Source organism: Nothobranchius furzeri, chromosome 6 (genome assembly GCF_043380555.1).
Source record: "Nothobranchius furzeri strain GRZ-AD chromosome 6, NfurGRZ-RIMD1, whole genome shotgun sequence".
Taxonomy (NCBI): domain Eukaryota; kingdom Metazoa; phylum Chordata; class Actinopteri; order Cyprinodontiformes; family Nothobranchiidae; genus Nothobranchius; species Nothobranchius furzeri.
The window spans coordinates 80,213,574-80,234,360 of NC_091746.1; the positions used below are offsets into that span (position 1 = coordinate 80,213,574).

Below are 20,787 nucleotides of genomic sequence, written 5' to 3' on the forward strand. Positions count from 1 at the left end.
ATAAAGCTGCTTCCGAAAATTCACAGTTGCTGTATAAATAGCCTCATCTCAGTAGCAGCGCTCTTTTACTATAAAATGTTTTTATTTATTTAGTTTCTAGACTGTAAAATAATGTTGTTTAGAGCGGCTTCTCTAAATATTAATGTCAACGTTTTATTTCATATTTTAAATAAATAGAAGTTATTATTTTCGAGTGAAAATTTCCTTTCGATAGAAAAGATTGTGTAAAATGAAAGCGGATCACAGATCAGGTAATGAAGCAAACAAACTCACTATTGTAGAGACCGATAATAAAGCACAACTGACATCAGGTCAGTTTTGAGGACACCGTAGATTACGTATAAACGTCACTTCTCGACGTTGACGTGGCGTCTTGTTGGAGACGTCGAGCGAAAGCAAAGCTTTTCTGCTCTGCGCATCTCCTTTCAATGGGCAAACCGGTCATAAAGATTGATTTATACATTCACTAACACAAACACCTTCTAGTTGACAGCGTGCGCGTGTGTTTTAGCGATATTGCTGCTTGAATTAGCCATCAACTGCTGCCAGTCATAATGGAGACGCACCATATTGGTAACTCGAACAAGAAACAGAAGCTAACTAACGCGCCTGAGAACTGGGTGAGTTTTATTTGTCAAAGTTTTATTAACAAACAGTTTATTATGCCAGAAAACCTCATCTAACTAGTTGACAATGAGCTAGCTGGTCATGAGGCTACGTAGCTACGGTGCTAATGCTACATACACCGTTACATTAATTCAATAGATGCTAGCCGCGCCGATGCTAACAGATTTGGAGACGAACATCCTCATTAATCAACACGCAATAACAAAACTAATATATTGTGTTTTTTTAGGACATTAACTATTTACTACCAACTGAAATCGAGCAAAATTAACAAATCCCAGACTGACGAACAAAACAAAACTAAATGAAAATGAGGTTTAGTCCAGTCAAGAGACCATAAATGCAAATGTTAAAGTGTTTCTGTCACTTAAAGATAACAATTTCAAGCCCAGTTTTTGTCATATGTAATTAAAAACTGCTATGTTATTGTTTATGACTGTTGATGCAGCAGGAACAGTGTAATATTGTTACAAATCTTTATTTTATGCTGAATTTTAATGTTTTGACTCTCAAGTCTCTGACAATTACCTTTCAAGGCCTATTTAAATATGCTTTAGTAGTAATACTTTTATAAATCTACCTGTACTGCTTTTTGAGTTAGTTAAAGAGCAAGTCACCCCCAAATCAACTTTTTCTGCTGATAAACTATATAAATCAGTGTCTAACCATGCCATAGACATGTGTAGTCAATAATTTGGCACTTTAGTGCATCTTAGTTCTAATTTAAATCTTCTGCCTAAAAGCTGTCCGTGTTGCGCTGTCGTCAGGTAATAACTGCACTGCATTTGAATTAAAATCATCTACCGCTATTGACTAGGAGGTAACTAAGACTGGTACATTATGATGTCACAATGTCGTTGTGGGCCTGTGTGTTTATGTACTTGTTAGCAGCTCCGCAGTCTCTGTCTTCCAGGCAACAGCATTTGTTGCATTTTTCAAACATGAAGTGGGAGTGGCGTTAGACTAGTAGGGGTTGACTTGCTCTTTAAAATGACACAAATCTCATCATTTCAGGGAATGCAGCGAGCAACCAATGTCACCTATCAAGCTCATCATGTAAGCCGGAACAAGCGGGGTCAGGTAGTGGGCACAAGAGGAGGATTTAGGGGATGCACTGTCTGGCTCACAGGTAAAATGCTAAACGCTACTAAAATTAGTTTCAGTTTTAGCAACCCTTTTCCTACTACTTTTCTTTTTTTTTGTAAAGGTCTGTCAGGTGCTGGGAAGACCACAGTGAGTATGGCTCTGGAGGAGTACCTCGTATGTCACGGTATTCCCTGCTACACACTGGATGGGGACAACATTCGTCAAGGGTTGAACAAAAATCTGGGTTTCAGCCCTGAAGACCGTGAAGAGAACATTAGACGCATCGCTGAAGTGGCCCGGCTTTTTGCTGATGCAGGCCTGGTTTGCATCGCCAGTTTTATTTCACCCTATAGCCGAGTGAGTTAAAGAAATAAGTGTTTGGCTCTTATGCTCCAGAAATAGAAAGTTAGCATGAACCATGTTGTACTTTAAAATGTGTTTATGAAAACTTTAAAGATCTTAGTTGATGAAACAATATTGTTTTTTGTTAGTTTAGCCCATCATCGCTTATTATGGTGGGTTAGAAACCAACTTTGAAGCTAACTTTTTGCGCTCTGTGTCACTGAAGGTTTCTCCCTCAATGTTTTTATGTGTTCTTCCGACAGGATCGTCTAAATGCCCGAAAGATTCACGAGGCAGCTGGATTACCTTTCTTTGAAGTTTTCGTGGACGCCCCGCTGGATGTTTGTGAGCAGAGGGATGTGAAGGGGCTGTACAAGAGAGCTAGAGCTGGAGAGATAAGAGGTGAAGTATTATTTGTTTATATAAGTAGGGATGTTCCGATTTATCGGCCACCGATCAAAATCGTCCGACTTTGAAAAACACGTGCGCGACCGATTTCCGATCTACTCCTTTTAGAGCCGATTAAACCAGCCGATCACATGTCACTGCAGCCGACAGAGACCCTGTGTGTAGCTGCAGCATCAGGTCTCCCTCCCCCGCATGAGCGCCGCGGTAAAAGTGTCACTTTTACTCCGTCTGTGTGAGTGGTGTAAACAAGCAGGGGTAGCTCCTTAGAAAGTGTCAACACAACGGATTTAATTGGACAATGAAAGAACAAACTGCTTAGAGTGTGGGCCGTTTTTGTTACTAACCTGCAGAAATAAAAAAAAGAAAAGACGGAGCAGGCAACAGTTAGATGAGCGTGACCGCCAAACTATCCTGAAAAGTAATTTAAGTAGGGATGCACCGATATCAAATTTTAGGGCCGATACCGATATCCGATATTAAGATCACTGTTATGGCAGATAACCGATATTTGCCGATACCGATATACTGACATAAATGCTTCTAAAATCAGCTATTTTCTATAAAATTAAAATTATTAAAGCTGAATTCACATTATTATGTACACACTCATTTACTCTCCTGAGATGATTACAATCACTGTCTCATGACTAAACAGTTACACATCACCACCCTCACCCTCTGAAATGGGCAAACAAATGGAGACAAGATGGAAAAAATATTGGTTGTTAATATCGGACCGATACTGATATGTTAAAAAATGACTAACATCGGCCGATACCGATATTGATGCCGATATATTGTCCATCCCTAAATTAAAGTAATCATGCTGGATGCCTTTCTGTGGTAGACGACACCGTGTTCAGCCCGCTAGCATCTGCTACGAGTAATAAATAAAAACAAAGAAGATATTAATGTAACGACTCTGACTATCTTGGGTTACTTGTTTAGGGGTCTTTTATTCAGACTACTGTCGGCAGTTACCCACGCCTTACAACTTCTCCATTTAACCACAGAACAGTTCAGAACAGAGCGGCTTAGCACAACAGCCGCTGACCAGAACCAGAAACAACCCTTTACACCCACTGAACTGCCCTTCAAAATAAAACTAATACATAACATTACTCTCACATCCTTGCCTCTTAAAACTGTTACGATAAAAATAACATTAATAATAATAATGTTAATGATAATACATCTCTCAACACACAAAGTTGAGAATTTTTTTTCTTTCCTGCACATTTGGAGTGTTTAGAGCCTTTAATGTTTGAAATCTGTTAGATAGTTACTGATTGCAGCTACATTTAAGTGTTTCAGTTTTCCTTTTGACTGAATCATTGTGATGCTTCGTGTTTCAGCATGTCGGTAAAGATTCTCAGTCATCCTGGGCATGACGATCTTAAGAGATTTAATTGAAAACATCTGTATTTTTTGGTTATTACCTCTCATCCTAGATACATTTTCAGCTCTAAACCTTAAGTAGGAGGCTTAGAAGTAGTGGTCAAAAACAAACACACTGTGCTGCAAGTTTTATTTTTTAATTTTTTTTAAGAAAAACTTATTTTTTGTCTAAATTAATACAGGCTATTTAAGGTGATGTTATTGTTCCTTTATTCCCAGATCGTGTAGCACTCATTATAACTTCATTGAAAATTTATGACCAATCCATGTGATCAGTATCAGCGATCGGCAGCAAAACGGCAAGGCGTCCTTTCACTATCATGGCCCTCGCCTATGGAATGGGCTGCCAGAGGACCTCAGGGCCGTAGAGATTGTTCACATTTTAAAGAACAGGCTCAAGACCCACCTTTTAGTTAAGCTTTTCATCTAATCACTAATCTAGATCACTATTTATTTAGTCTGTTTAACTGCATTGCTCGTTTTTATTTATCTGTTTATGTTTTTACAGTTTAGTTCTATGATTCATTTCTATTTTATTGTTTTATTATGTCCATAATCAACTTTTATTAGTTATTTTACTATCCATATTAGCTCTTGTTATTTTACATATTTTATTTGTTCCGAAGTTTCCTCTGTGGAGCCCTCTGCCTCAGGGCTTGGCGGCGGCTGCCAGGGCGCTCCTCGCGAGTGCTTGGGGATGGTGGGGGTTTCTGCCCTCCATCCCTGGGCGCCCGGGGTCGGTACTTCGGCTACTGCCGTGGAACTGCTGGTGTAGAGGCAGATGGCTCCCCTGATGGCGTGTCGTTCATTTCCTGATCCATCAGAACTTGGCCAAGTGTTTACTCTTGTTGATTTATGTGCTATGCGTACGAGTGTGTGTGTGTCTGTGTGAATGTGTGTGTACCTGGGAAATGGGCTGCTTTTTGAATCACTTTTAAATGGGTGTAGAGCCTTCCTGTGAAAGCATCATGATTATATGTGTGTGTTTCCGAGGTAGTGCCTTTCGTAGCATTTTGAATACTAAACTGTAATTTGTTATGAGTGATTATTTGTCATTTGTTTGAGTTTAGGTTAATTACGTACGCTGAAATGTGTTATAAGTTTGTACATGATGCAGATATTTACTGCTCATATTGGCTTGCCTAACTTAAGTGCGCATGCGCAGAGCCTAGGTTCTGTTAGTCGTCTGATGGTCAGGGTTGAGATGCAGCGCCAGTGAGTGCGATAGTTGGTTATATTGTTAGTTAGTGGTTTCTTTTGTTAATACGTGTGCCCGTGTGTGTGCGTTTCATTGCAGGTTTACAACCAAATCACTAGTCTCTACCGATAATTGCTATTAAAGCTAATTTGAGACTTGAATCAAGGATGCAACTGTTGTGCTAAAAAAGGGGTAGCAAGACCTTGGGCCACTACGGCGAACATATGTTGTATCTTGTCCTGTTGAACGTCAATAAAGGAGTGACCAAGATTGAGTAGTGCCCGCTATACTCTCCCTGACGCCCCTTTCAGTTGGGGACATCTTTCACAATAGCAGGTAGCTGGGAAGATAACTGAACAATGGGTGGGAAAGGGATGGAATATAGGTTTTATGGGGTCATTGTTATCGCTAAAGCTCTTTAAGTTGCTTCATTTGTATGAAAAGTGCTATATACCGTATTTTCCGGAGTATAAGTCGCACCAGCCATAAAAGGTATAATGAAGAAGAAAAAAACATATATAAGTTGCATTTTGGGGGAAATTTTTTATTATTTTTCTTACTAAATCTGAGACCAAGCGTTTCACATTGCAAGACAAGTACCAGTAACAATAACAGAATAAACAATCAGGGCGCAGCAGCGCGCCACGGTCTCCAGCAGAGGATGGCAGTGTTTGAAACCCTCCCAGCGGGACAGGGGAGCTCATTCCTGGTCTGGAGCCAGCCCGCAGCAGCACGGTATAGCATTCATAATTTGGTATGTAAGTCGCTCCGGAGTATAAGTCGCAGGGCTGGCCAGACTGAAAAAAAGTGCGACTTATAGTCCAGAAAATACGGTAAATACACTTTTAATTGATTGATTGAGCAAAAAACCTGATAGAAACATCCCTATATAATTAAGTATTATTATGGACCAAAAAACACATTTCGAGCCTCTTAGTTGTATAAGTAATAATAAAACTGGTCTAGCAGGCTGGTAAGTAGACATTAAAACGGTTAGCTGACATGTTAAAATGCTTCTGAAAAGCATTTAGATGATATTTTTACTTGGCCCCATTTTGTGTCTTTCTTTCAAAAGTGAACATCGACAAACTGATGTGTCATGTAGAGGAAATGTTTGTCATTTTGTTTCCTCATTTGGTTTTGACTCGGCACATTTTTTTGCATGAGTAATTTCCCAAACGCAGATATTTACTGTAAATATCCACCACTGTCTGTGTAGCAAAGGTTTGAACCTGTCCTTACGTTAAATGAAATACATCAAAATAAAATGTTTTTACTTTGTTTTTATATTAGCTGCATCTGCAGAGTAGGAGTAGAAATTCAAGGTTGTGATATATGTTTTTAGTAGTTTAGGAGTTTAAGTAGAATTTTGACTACAGATGTTTGTGATGAAAAATGGAAACATATTGCTGACCGATTCTCAGATCTGTTTTTAAAATAAAACAAACAAAGCAGAAATTTTATGAGATCTGTGCTGATTCGCAGCCTTGAGTGCGTGTTTATGTTAAATAGAAAATTGGTGTAAACATTTCATGTTTTCGAGCACTGCAATAGAAAAGTAATTTTTAAGATTGTGTGTCTTTAAAATCCGTTGAGTAACAAGTGAAAAAACTGGATGTAAATGTTGCTTAGGGAATATAAATTAGAAAGTTCTCATGAATCAATCTTCGTTTCATCAGGTTTCACTGGGATTGACTCGGAGTACGAGAAGCCAGAGGCTCCAGAGCTGGTGCTAAAGACCGACTCCTGCAGCGTGAACGAGTGCATTCAGCAGCTCATTGACCTGCTGCAGGAGCGGGTGAGATGCAGAAATATCACCCACAGCCACTTTATTTTATTTTTCATGTCCTCTTTAACTCCACATTTACAGATAAAGTAAAGAGTTCAGTATTTCTGACCTAAAAACACGAGTGTAATTTAATTCTCTCCACTAAGGGGCAGTGTAGCACCAGAATTGCATAGGTGTGCCGCTGAAGCATCCCTTACATAATTCAGTGTAATTTAGTAAATTCTAAATCTTTATCTTGGTCTTCATCATGCATAATGTTTTATAGTTATTTTTCTTCACAGTAATTAATTTGACCGTGATGTTTAACTGTGCAGGATATAGTTCCTGTTGATGCTGCGTATGACGTTAAGGAGCTGTACGTTCAGGAGAACAAACTGGACCTGGCCAAGGCCGATGCAGAGACACTTCCAGCTGTTGAGATTGGGAAGGTGATTATAATAAACTTTGATTTATTCGATTAAGCACTACTAAATTATATCATGAATGATCTGCATGTGCAGAATTTGTGATCATATGCGAATCTGCTTCTGTTAAAGTTGTTGGTTGGATTATAATCTGTCGTGTGTGTCTGTGTAATCCTCAGGTGGACATGCAGTGGGTACAGGTGCTAGCTGAAGGCTGGGCCACCCCTCTGAATGGCTTCATGAGAGAGAGAGAGTTTCTACAGTGTCTTCATTTCGACTGTCTGCTGGATGGTAAGATTGTGTTTAAAGTGAAGAGGGATTTAAAGATGGCTATGAGAAAAAGGCCACTAGGGGAAGACGAGTACACCAAAGCAATCGGCAAACTGCGGTGTAGCTGCGTGGGAATCTGAATTTGTTTAATTAAATTGTATATTTTACTTTTAAAAACACGATTAAAGGCAGAACTGGTGTCCAAAACAAAGTTTTAGATCCATATACTAAAAGGAATGCATTCAAAAGTAAAACTTAAGTTCAAGGTTTACATTTAGCCATCATCAATCTCACAGACTAGGACAGAAATCTGTTTTTATATTTAGATGTGAAAATCCATAATTAATTTTCCTGGTAGCTCTGCTGAAGGATGGAGCGGAAGAAGGCTTGTATTGATTGACACCACACACCTACATTTTCTTCCATTTTTGCTTCCTGTTGTGGATTTGACTTTGAAGGGATAGATTACTCACAGCATGACTCTGTACCTGTTCAAGAAGCATTCAACTGCTGGTTTCACTAAACGAGAAGCCAGCAGAGGTGGACAGAAATCTGTCATTAGATGGGACGATTCTCTGTTCTAACATTTGGAAGTCTCAAGCAGAAGTGAGCCTTTCAACGTGATGCAGAAGATGAGAACAATCAGCTCTTGACTTCACATACGTGCTTTTGATGTGGAAAGTGGACTGGTCTTGACATTTTCTTCAGGCTAGATGGAAACATTAATATGCTAAAAGAATGTAAATGGTAAGCAGATGAAACTAGGTCATGAGAGAGTATATGTTCACATGTTTTCTTCATTCTTTTTAATTGGAGTTTGTGATTATGCTGTGTGAGACATGCTGTGATTTAAGGCTGACAAAACAGCTCTTTACAGCAATTTCTGTTGTTTATTTCTAATTTTAAATATTTTAAATTGGCCTTTATGTCTGATTCTGGCATACTACAGTTGGGGCTCATTCATATAATTTTCTGCTGTAAGTGATTCTAATGATATTTTATTATTTTTAATAATCTTGATGTTCTTTACCATAAAATAAAATACCCCTTTCTCTGGTGCACCAATTTCAGGATGTAGAAGTGAGCCACGTCAGAGTTGATGTCATGAGTCTTATTTCCTGATATTTGGATATCTCTCCCCTGATTGGCTAACAGCAACGCAACTCTACTACTGACTGTTTGCTCTGCAACATTGATGTTTTATCTCCACAAATAACACAAGCCTTAAGGAGTTTTGCAGTGTGGTGGAGTTACTAATGCTAAGGGTTAGCTTCTAGTAGCAGAGATGTTCTCTGCTGTTTCCTAGATGTTAGACCGACAACAGCCTTCCCCATCAAGTTATGTTCTCAGAGTATCCCAGAGCAGGGGCGGGAGTGTGGAAGTGTGTTGCATCTGGAATCAGTTTTGTATTCCTTGATGGGGAATCTCTAAGGTCACCCCCCACCCAACATTAAATAAGTTTTCCACTTCTCCCCCCTTTCTGGTTGGATGTAGAATTAAAACTGTCATAACAACCCTAGCTAACGCTAACAACAAGCTAACCATGTTAAATATGCCGCAAAGTAAGAAGATCCACATTGTTGGAAAAAAAACATTAGCAACAAAGCCAGGTCACCATCAGTCAGATTTTCTAGCCTCCTTAGCTCCCTCAAACTAGTGTAGACCGTGCCGATGTTCACTCTGGTTTTAGCTCCTTTTTTTTTCGCCTCCAAAGACATTACTTTCTTCCTTTGCTTCCAGGCTCCGACATGATGTCAACAAAGAAGCAAAGTTGTTCTTCTTGAGCTTTTTGTTGATGGTTGATGAACTGAAAAAGCTAACTGCTAGCGTTTTTCATTAGCTACCAGCACAGTAAAAAGCTGTTGCCTTAAAGCACGTAGAGACTTCTCGTAAGTGTTCCTATCTGAACCACAAGACTGTTGAGAGCAGTTTTCAGTCAGGCAGGGGGCTTCTGAGTGTTGTCCAGTGTGAAAGTTCTCAAGTTCATGGCTGAAGAACCACTGAAACCTGTTTGAAAACAGTAACTTAGTGTTAAAAACTCTTTAGTGTTTCTCCATATGCAAAGTTTATTTCCAAATGGGACTTAAAATAGTCTTTAGCTGGACTTAAGTCTACTTGACTCTCCTCTTTCCCTCCTTTAGGTGGTGTGATCAATCTCTCGGTGCCCATCGTGCTGCCAGTGTCAGCAGCAGATAAAGAGCGTTTGGACGGTGTAACGGCTATGGCGCTGGTCTACCAGGGCAGACGGGTTGCCATCCTGCGCAACCCTGAGTTTTACGAACACAGAAAAGAGGAGCGCTGTGCTCGTCAGTGGGGCACCACCTGCAAAGAGCACCCGTACATCAAGGTTAGTGTCTGAGATGGCTAATGTCGGATCCAAGACCAGCTTCATCCTTCACCAAGAGCCGAGCCCTTTCTCACATTTAAAGTCGTGAAGCGTGTGTGATTGTTAGACAGAACACTTAAACATCTTTCATTCGTCCTTCTATACACTTTGCTCTCCACTCATGTTAGGAAATGAGCTCTGGCTCTTTTATGCTGTTGACCTCTCCAAAGAAAAATACTGCGAGGCATCGTTCATGACTGTGATCTGGCCAGCGTTGGACAGGTTGGATTTATTAAGAGTGTGGAAACAAATCACAACATGATCCTGAAAGCATTTTACAGAAGAGCCAAGTTGTTATTGATCACATCACATAGACACCTCGCCTGCTGACGGCTTTCACATTCTTACATGCAGCCTGCCAGAATCCACCGGATTCAGTCAGGTTAGAGATGGGGATGAGAAAGGGTACGAATATGTTAATTTGTCAATGAAGTAAAAGACACAAATATACATTATTTCCCTTTTTGCCAACTTCAAATAACTTCTCAGAAGTCAAATAATAACTTCAGTCTCTGCCAAAAGTTAGAGATCCCAATGTTCTGAAGATTTTTGGGATTTCCATAGAAATACGATGCTTTCGCTCCACCTAAGAGAGGAGAATCCAGATAACTTATGCATTAATGGTTTGGTGTTGACAGTAAATTCTCGTCAACTATTATATGGCTGAGTTTATATATTAAATAATTGTGTTGAAGCAGGTTTTTAAAGAAACAAGGTGTAGTTTTTAAAAAAGAAGGTGGTAGGGCTGAAACGATTCCTCGAGTACCTCGAATAATTCGAGTACAAAAAATCCTCGAGTCAAATTCTCTGCCTCGAGGATTCGTTTAATTCATATTTAATTAATTCGTGGCTTTGCAGTCGCCCGTGGTCATGTTTCACCCGGACTGAAATAAGTGACGCACATGCCCACTGGACTGCACACGCGAGTAGCGAATGTAACTTAACTTTCTCTTAAGCCATGGCGGACAACGTGGACCCCGGTGGAGTGCGAAAAAGACAGAAAATGTCAAGATGTGGGACCATTTTTCACGTCGTTAGGCGGAAAACGTAGTCCAGTATAAATACTGTAAAATGGATTAAGCCTACCACAACACCACATCCTCCGTGCTGCAGCACCTGTAAATGTCACTTCTGCATGCGGACTCGGAGCCTCTACAAGATAATGCTTTTTAGCCTGTTTTTCTATATATTCTGCGGACACTGTGCGACTTTTTCGTTTGTAGCGCTCAGTTTCAGCTCACACCGTACGTCTGGTAGCAACACGTCGGACTTAAAATGTGCTAAAAATAGCAGTTTTTACACAACACGTCGGACTTTTTATTGTGTTGTTATTGATATTTGTTGTCCCTCGGGATCGCTGCAGGAGGACACGGGTATTTATGAGAGGAAAACGAAAGAAAGTAAATAAACTTTTTGTGATCAGTATAATTTGACAAAACCACGGCAAACATGCTTTCTCGACAATCCTTGTTATTGTGTGAGAAAAAAAGTGTTGAAATTAAAACGGACGTGTGTTAATAGGGAACAGCCGGTGAGCTGTTTGCGCATGCGCCGTGAGCGGTTCTGGTTCTGTTTGGGCCGCAGCCGCTCGCAGCGCTACTTCAACAGTTATCCTCCTAGTTTCTGTCTGGCTTGCTGGCTAGCAGATTCTCGCACGAGGGGAAAATCGACTCAGGTTGTGTACTTATTTTTTGCACAGCCATTTGTTTACTGTGAAGTAAAGTTGAAGTGCTGAAGTTTTGAAAACTAATTTTGAATAAAACTTGAAGAGTAACTGGCAATTGCTTGCTCATTTTAACAGGTCTTTCATAATTATAACATGCTATTTGATATAATGGTTTACAAATACAAAAGGGTAATTTATTAGAGTACTCGATTAATCGAAAAAAATATTCGATAGAGTACTCGATTACAAAAATATTCGATAGCTGCAGCCCTAGAAGGTGGATGTTTTTGAAAACAAAGAGGCTGTTTTCAACTTTAAAATCAGGCCATTTCTTCAATCCGGCACACCGTGCAGCTCCAACCGACTCCAGTATGACACGTGCACACACGACTTCAAGCTCAAATGTGACACAAGTGCCTTCTGGACTCTGCTCAGATCCCGGCTTTTCTTTTCTTTTTGCTTATGGGAGGAGTAAGTATGTGGAGGAGAGGGGTTTTTCCTCCTCACAGCCTCTCTAAGAATGCCCAGTGTAATCATTTAGTCCTTTCTGATCCACCTTCCTTCTGCTTTAACCAGATTGTGGGTCTTATGCTTTGTTGGAACGGTAGCAGGGCCAAAAAGGTGTGAAGTTCTGCGTGTCCTTCACACAAAAAGTATGCGTTAATGTGCAAACAGCGCAGTTATCGTGCTGTCTACGTGCTGTTTCACATGTAATTTTCATGTGTGTTTAGCTCTTTTGGCTAATCCGGACTAGCTTCGGTTTGTTCACCTTGCTGCTGAGAGCTTGGGCTGAACCAATGCACCAGGAAGGCTGGCTACCAGGACGCGTCATTTGGAATTCTAGGATGTCCAAGGAAGATCCCGCCTTTCTTGTCTCTGATTGGCTAGAAAGGCTTTACTACAATCAACTATTTCATTTAACAGCAAACTGGCTGTCCTCGCTAGGTGCAGATTGTCCTGCCACCAGCAGAAAATCAATCAGTCAATACATTATTAATCCCAGAGGGAAATTAGAGTTTCAGTGCACACAATTCAGAGATCAGACATACATGGGCAAGACACATGACAAGAATTGGTGACTGTGGTCATTCGCAACCCGAGTCGCGCTACCTTAATACCGTAAATCCTCTAATACAGGCCGGTATTCAATTAAAGGCCGGGTCTCCAATTTTGGCCGGTGTCGGAGTCAGCGGAGGTGAATAATGGCCGGTCTCTTATTGTGGCCGGATGGAATGTGGTAACAAGCAAGTACGAGAGTCCCAGCGGCAGGGTTATAGTCCCCAAATCAACCAGCAGGAGGCAGTAGGGGTTCACGCAGACCTTTATTAGGCCTTTTCTACAACGCTTTGTAACGCTACAGACACGATCCTCTATCACGCTCCTACCACACAGAGTCACGGTGTCAGTTAACCATGCTAATTCAACCCGCTCCACAGAACACACATCACCTTCCCTGTGGCTTACATAACACTCACACAACACGCAAATCAGCACATAGGAACTAGCAGAACGATAGGAAACACATATAACACAATACCCAGAATGCACCTGGCTTACAACCCCAGCCAGGTCATTACACTATCAAGTTCAAAGAGAACGTGCTGATTATGCTGCAGAACACTCTGGAGAGCAGCAGTAGGGGGTGTATGAACTACAGTAATCCCTCGTTTATCGCGGTAGATGCGTTCCAGACCTGGCCGCGATAGGTGAAAATCCGCGAAGTAGGGACTCCCAGCATGCCCCTCGCGGGGATTCCCTTCACGTCGCACCTACGTCACAAACCGCGGCTATAAACGGAAGTCGCCTTTAGAGCTCAGTCATCGTTTCTTCAGATTCATGATCAGAGTTTCCAACCTACCAATCAATCCAACGAACTATCAGCTCATAGTAAGTTATCTTACTTACTTCTGGAAAGCCCGGCATTTCCGTGTCACTTCGTTGACGCTCGAACGCTCGGGGGTTTCCTAGAGCAGCCGGCGTTTCACCGACGCTCTCACTTCCGCGTCTGTGAAACCACGCTCCCGTAGGTACTGACACGCGATCGTTCATGTCGGTTCATTTCCTTTAATGTTTTCTGTCTTTTATTTGCACCTGATGTGTATCGCTGCTGTGGAGCGGGGCGCATCAACTTGTCCTCCGACGCACAGATCACTGATGCGGCCGGCAAGCATGTTTTCGCGGTCGGTAGATCTTTTAGAACTGCAGTTCAAAGGTAACTCATGAGGTGAATATATATGAACCCAGGCAGCAGCTTTTCTTTAGGACTGAGAGGAGATGCAGGAAGATAATAAACAGGCAGGACAGAAAAATAGTCACATAAAAAAAACAAGTTAGTTTTTGTACCTGGTGGTTGCAACAAACAGACACCATTGAAGGTAATCAGAAGTGAGGAACAGAAAATGAAATAATTATTTTAATGTTTAGAGCAGCAGGAACTCCGAGAGGCTGCAGGAGCATCAGTGAGTTTGCGGCCGCTGCGCAGGGGGAGGGGGGAGAGGGCTGAAGCAGAAACTACCGTTGTTAAAAGAAATGTGTTTAACTTTGAAAATGTGGGCGCAATTTTAAATGTCAAAAACTCCAGCGAACCATTAGTTCATTTTGCTCAAATAGAAATAGAGGCCTGCCTCTAATACTGGCCCTCCTTCCAATAAAGGCCTGGAGCTTGATGAGCTTGAGTCAAATACAGGCCCGGGCCTGTATTAGAGGATTTATGGTATTAATGGAGAGAAAGCTGTTTTGGGGAGTTTAGTAAATAAAATGTGAACTTAGCGCTATAATAAACATTCTGTCCTGGTTAGCAAAATATTTTATGTTTTATGTTTCATAAAAACACTGAAAAACGAAAAATGTGAATTAGGGCTGCTCGATTATAGCAAAAATAATAATCACGATTATTGTGACTGAAATTGAGATCTCCATTATTTAAGACGATTTTTCAATTTATGTTGATTTTATTTGTTTTTATTCAGTCATAAAATTGCTCAGGGCACAATCAGGACAAAAATAAATAAGAAACAAGATGATCACTAAAATAACTCCTGATTCCCAGTATAAAAAGACCAACATACTTTTAGCTCAGTTTATGACCCAAGGGCTACAGACCTTGGTTTAACTCATGTTAAGTCTAACCAGTACAGACCCAAATACCAATATCTTGCAAATACTGACAGCATGACAGATGCAAACTATCAACTTTATGTGATTCCACCTGGAAAATGTGTGTAATTCTTTGAATTGTCTCCACTTGTCACCAACAGTTGCAGCACAGAGAAGTAGTGCTACTGGTGGAGGGGTTTTATTGTGATTTTATTCTGAGGTCACACTGACCTTCTGTTTTCTTTTTTTTTACTCTGAATCATGTGTGGTGTGTATAAATAACAGCTGCCCCAGCACAAGTATGATCATAAATCCCACTTTTATCTCTTTTTAGACCTTCTTTAATCTAGCTAAAGTGTTAAATGATGCTTCATAAATTAGGACCATGACTGTTGTCCACATCCGGGGCCTCGGTGCTCCTCTAAACACGCTCAGTTTTCAGAGCGGTGAGTCACTCTAATCCAACGTGTGTGTCCAGCCCGCTCCTGAAGTGTGCGTATGCATACATAAACGTACGTCTGACTGTGTTCCAGAGCCAGTCTGTCCGCGCCTCTGCGGTGACAGCTACAGTCAGGCCCATAAATATTGGGACATCGACACAATGCTAACATTTTTGGCTCCATACACCACCACAATGGATATCAAATGAAACGAACACGATGTGCTTTTTAACTGCAGACTGTCAGCTTTTATTTGAGGTATTTACATCCAAATCAGGTGAACGGTGTAGGAATTACAACAGTTTCATATGTGCCTCCTACTTGTTAAGGGACCAAAAATAATGGGACAGTTGGCTTCTCAGCTGTTCCATGGCCAGGTGTGTGTTATTCCCTCATTATCCCAATTACAATGAGCAGATAAAAGGTCCAGAGTTCATTTCAAGTGTGCTATTTGCATTTGGAATCTGTTGCGGTCAACTGTCAAGATGAGATCCAAAGAGCTGTCACTATCAGTGAAGCGAGCCGTCATTAGGCTGAAAAAACAAAAGAAACCTATCAGAGAGACAGCAAAAACAGTAGGCGTGGCCAAAACAACAGTTTGGAACATTTTCAAAAAGAAGGAACGCGACGGTGAGCTCAACAACACCAAAAGACCCAGAAGACCACGGAAAACAACTGTGGTGGATGACCGAAGAATCCTTTCCCTGGTGAAGAAAACACCCTTCACAACAGTTGGCCAGATCTAGAACACTCTCCAGGAGGTAGGTGTGTCTGTGTCAAAGTCAACAATCAAGAGAAGACTCCACCTGTGTGAATACAGAGGGTTCACCACAAGATGTAAACCATTGGTGAGCCCCAAAAACAGGAAGGCCAGATTAGAGTTTGGCAAACAACATCTAAAAAAGCCTTCTTCACAGTTCTGGAACAACATCCTACGGACAGATGAGACCAAGACCAACTTGTACCAGAGTGATGGGAAGAGAAGAGTATGGAGATGGAAAGGAACTGTTCATGATCCTAAGCACACCACCTCATCAGTGAAGCATGGTGCTGGAAGTGTCATGGCGTGGGCATGTATGGCTGCCAGTGGAACTGGTTCTCTTGTATTTATTGATGATGTGACTGCTGACAAATGCAGCACGATGAATTCTGAAGTGTTTTGGGCAACATTATCTGCTCTTATTCAGCCAAATGCCTCAGAACTCACTGGACGGCGCTTCACAGTGCAGATGGACAATGACCCAAAGCATACTGCAAAAGCCACCAAAGAGTTTTTGAAGGGAAAGAAGCGGACTGTTTTGCAATGAACAAGTCGATCACCTGACCTGAATCCGACTGAGCATGCATTTCACTCGCTGAAGACAAAACTGAAGGGAAACCGCCCCAGGAACAAGCAGGAACTGAAGACTGTTGCAGCAGAGGCCTGGCAGAGCATCACCAGGGATGAAACCCAACGTCTGGTGATGTCTACGTGTTCCAGACTTCAGGCTGTAATTGACTGCAAAGGATTAGCAACCAAGTATTGAAATGTATAAGTTTGATTTATGGTTCTTATTCTGTCCCATTACTTTTGGTCCCTTAACAAGTGGGAGGCACATATGAAACTGTTGTAATTCCTACACCGTTCACCTGATTTGGATGTAAATAACCTCAAATAAAAGCTGACAGTCTGCAGTTAAAGCACATCGTGTTCGTTTCATTTGATATCCATTGTGGTGGTGTATAGAGCCAAAAATGTTAGCATTGTGTCGATGTCCCAATATTTATGGACCTGACTGTATACAACACTGCCGCTCCACTTAAAGCGTAGTTAATCTACTTCGTACCTGTTTACCTGTCTGTCTGACCGAGGCCCCCTCACCGGAAGCTTTGCTGCAGCAGCTGTTTATTTGTCCAGGCCCTTTTCACATGTGAACTTAAGCTTTTTAAATAAAGTGAAACGGCGCATGTGTCACTTCCCTCCACATGTGCATTATATCTTTTATGACTTTTCCAAAGCCAGCAGTGGACAAATAGAATAAAATAATCGGTGAGAAAGAAATGACAGCGCGATCTTTGAAAGTTCCCACAGTAAATAAAGCCGAGTGGCTTTTGAACTCATCGTGTTAGACGCCTCTGCTGCAGAGAGGTCTGCTTTAAATACGAACCGCCTGATCAAAGGGAAACCAGCATGATTTAGAAGTATAGATATCAAAGAGTACTCATGATGAACAATGAACGGATTTTTCCATGTTCGTATTTGTCACGTATCGCACTAATATCACGCAGGCTGGTGTTTTCTGTAATTCCAGCTGCAGTCTCTAAAGCACCACAGGAGGCAGGCAAGGGTTCCTGGATCCTGAGCACTTCGGTGAAATTGTTTGAATCTCACTAGGGCGAAACGTTTTCCTCCACCGTGGTCACGGCACCTCGCTGGCTTTTATTGTGGAATTCGGTTCAGTCGTGCCACTGTTACACCTTTCAGACCCGACGCAACACTTGGGTGGTGCCAGCATCGTCAAAACGCAGAAAAATGTAGTTTTTTTAAATTAATTTATTTTTTTAAATACATTGATCCCAGTCATTATTTTATAATACAAATACAATTGTTGCTTTCTTAAACAGTTTTAAATGTCGTCTGAGGCTGAAAATTAATAAATAAAATCCTTGGAGAATATTAGTTTTACATTTTCTAGAAACTCCTCAAGTGATGTTAAACAAACTTATTGGTCTTAATTGGCTGAGAGCAAAACACACAGACTGTTTAACGAGACACGACGGCTGATTTATGGTGCAGTCCTGTCGCAGCTGGGCCATAACTCAACTTTTACTAGAATTCATGCTGGCCAACACAATGAAGGTTTTATGAACTGACCAGCCGTAACATTATGACCACTAAAGAACAACATGGTTATACTCATCTTGTTACACCATTTTGCCATCTGGCATTCATAGAGATCCTTATTTGACACCTGTCACCCATGGAGATGTGTAGGAACAGTTTACGACACTACCCAAATCACCCAGATGATTTACCGGTAAGTGTTACTATGGCGACACAGGTCAGTTGGGTAAGTCAACTTAGGTTTTGCAGCACTGGAACTGTGTGTTTGTGTAAAACAGTCAGCGCTGGCATCACTTGACCAATCGTACTCGGGTATCTGGCTTGAAAAATGTATAAAAACCAAACAATGAGTCCTGAAGTACCGGACCTGGGACAGCAGTAGCTGGTGGTGCAAGTGTGTGCTAGGCCTTGCCTCTGTCAGTGTGCCCCAGGACAGCTGTGGCTACATCGTAGCTCATCACCTGTGTGTGAATGTGTGTGTGAATAGGTGGATGACTGATTGTGGTGTGAAGCGCCTCGGGGGGTTGTAAAACCCTAAGAAGGCACTACACAAATTCAGGCCATTTATTATGAAGTAGCCTGAGCTACTAGGCCACCTTCTCAGTGGCCTAGTGGCAGAGTGTCCGCACTGGGACTGGGAGATCGGGGTTCAAATCCCAGTCGAGTCATAACAAAGACTTAAAAAATGTGACCCAATGCCTCCCTGCTTAATACTCAGCTTTAAGGGGTTGGATTGAGTGGTCCCCGAGCGCAGCCATTGCGATGGAGATGGGTTAAATGCAGAGATGTGTTTTCACCAGTGTGTGGTGATGACGGATGGAACTTTAACTTTATATTTACTATAATGTCAAAGGAAGATGTCAGAAGAAAAGCAAAGCTACTTGTACCACATAAAGAACAATCATCCTGGATTCTGTTACAGATGGTGATGGAAAGTGGAGACTGGCTGGTTGGTGGTGACCTTCAGGTTCTGGACAGGATCTACTGGAATGATGGCCTGGACCAGTACCGGCTGACGCCCACTGAGCTCAAACAGAAATTTAAAGAAATGAATGCTGGTATGGAGGGAGAGAGCCTGGGCATGCTTCTACCAGGGACACATTTTAATGAGACTTTTTACAAATTGTTGTTTCTGTAAGAGTAAAGCATATTTTTGGGTTTGCGTCCATTTTGAGACTCGTGACAGGATCACAGTAAAGCTTGGTTTATGCTTGAGGCATTCACTTTCCGCTTGGTGATGCGTCTCGCGGATGGAACGCACTTCACAACTTCCAGCGTTTATGTTTCGTGCGGCTCGTCTCTGCGGTGAGCCAATATTCTCCCAAACTGTAGGGGGCAGCATGGAGCTCTACGGCATGCATCCAACACTACACCATAGTAGAAGTAAAAATTACTGTTGTTTACAACATGGCATTCCAGCATTTTTAACAGCGTCCTCGTCTTTTCCGACAGTGCGAGTTATTTCTCTCCAAGAATTATTAACAACATGTTGATCACGGTGATCTCTGAGAGCTCAATCATACAAATGTCTGTATTTACCAACCTCTGCCATACTAGTTCTTGCCGGTCCGCCATGTTTTTCTGCGTCCGACTGTCCGCGTTGTTAGAAAATTTCCTAGGTGCGCGTTGCGGAAATTTTGGGCCGTGGTTGTTAAAATGACTCTACTTTTCCACGCAAAGCCGTGCGGACCTCGCGGACGCGTCAAGCATAAACCAACCTTTAGGGCGTTTTAGGGTTTTATTTGAATTCTAAGCAGTCAGTTATTTGCAGTTTGATAAATGCGTATTTAACGACCCATTCTCATACTGTGTGTGAATGGGTAAATGACTGATTGTGTTGTAAAGCACCCTGGGGGGTTCCAGGACTCTAGAAGGCGCTATATCAAATACAGGCCATTTACCATTTTATCATTTCATCTGTCTAGATGCAGTCTTCGCCTTTCAGCTCCGTAACCCAGTCCACAACGGCCACGCACTTCTGATGCAGGACACCCACAAGCGTCTCATCGAGCGGGGCTATCGCCGACCTGTGCTGCTTCTCCACCCCCTGGGAGGGTGGACCAAAGACGACGACGTTCCTCTGCCTTGGAGAATGAAGCAACATGCTGCCGTGCTGGAGGAGGGCATCCTTAACCCGGACACAACTATTGTTGCCATTTTTCCCTCGCCTATGATGTACGCAGGGCCAACAGAGGTAATGAGACATTTCGTGTTGCTTTGAAACGCATGTTTTCTTCAGAAGTGACTGAACCTAAACAATGATAAAGCGGAAAAAAAATGATGGATTCAGGGAAGAAAACCGTCAAATAGTTTAGCTGAAAATGTTTAAGTGACAAATGGCAGGAAAGAGAACCGACAACTGTCTCGAGGCGCTCGGTTGAGTCCTTCCATGTCATGCACAAACATCTGTGGGACTGAGCGTAGTTGTGTAGCTGGGAATCTTTTAATCATTCACTTATGATAATGGGAAAGCTATGGTGCAAATCATTGAAAACAGATTGTTGGCTGTTGGATGTCGGAGAGTGGATTTAATCAGTTTGTAACTGGGAATGGGGGCTTTTTGGATCCAGGCGCAGTCTCCGTGTTCTCCTTTTGTTTACTCATTAAAAACAACAATGCTTTGGTCTGCATGCTGCTCAAATAATAGAACTTCCTCTGCTTTTCCATAAAACGATACACTAAAAGCCTGGGGCCAAAATCACTTGATCTAAGTTGAATGAAATAATCAGGTTTCTCATTAGAGAAATGGTTGGTGGATCTTATGTAACGGTACTTCAGGCCTGTCTGTCCTCCACAGTCCCCGTGCAATCTCTGGTGATCTGACCTCCAGCTCCTGGAGCCCTGCATCGCCCC

At 41.8% G+C, this 20,787-nt stretch overlaps 1 protein-coding gene across 1 annotated transcript in view; it reads left to right on the plus strand.

The window, feature by feature from the left end:
* Positions 1-388: 388 nt before the first annotated feature.
* The window catches only part of papss1 (3'-phosphoadenosine 5'-phosphosulfate synthase 1), a 25,338-nt gene continuing 4,939 nt past the window's right edge, over positions 389-20,787 (plus strand). The window contains exons 1-10 of the mRNA XM_015943689.3: positions 389-620; positions 1,642-1,756; positions 1,835-2,070; positions 2,319-2,457; positions 6,739-6,857; positions 7,163-7,276; positions 7,432-7,543; positions 9,664-9,869; positions 18,857-18,992; positions 19,860-20,128. Of these exons, the coding sequence (XP_015799175.3) occupies positions 555-620; positions 1,642-1,756; positions 1,835-2,070; positions 2,319-2,457; positions 6,739-6,857; positions 7,163-7,276; positions 7,432-7,543; positions 9,664-9,869; positions 18,857-18,992; positions 19,860-20,128 (1,512 nt within the window). The 5' untranslated portion in view covers positions 389-554. The remainder of the gene's footprint in view (positions 621-1,641; positions 1,757-1,834; positions 2,071-2,318; positions 2,458-6,738; positions 6,858-7,162; positions 7,277-7,431; positions 7,544-9,663; positions 9,870-18,856; positions 18,993-19,859; positions 20,129-20,787) is intronic.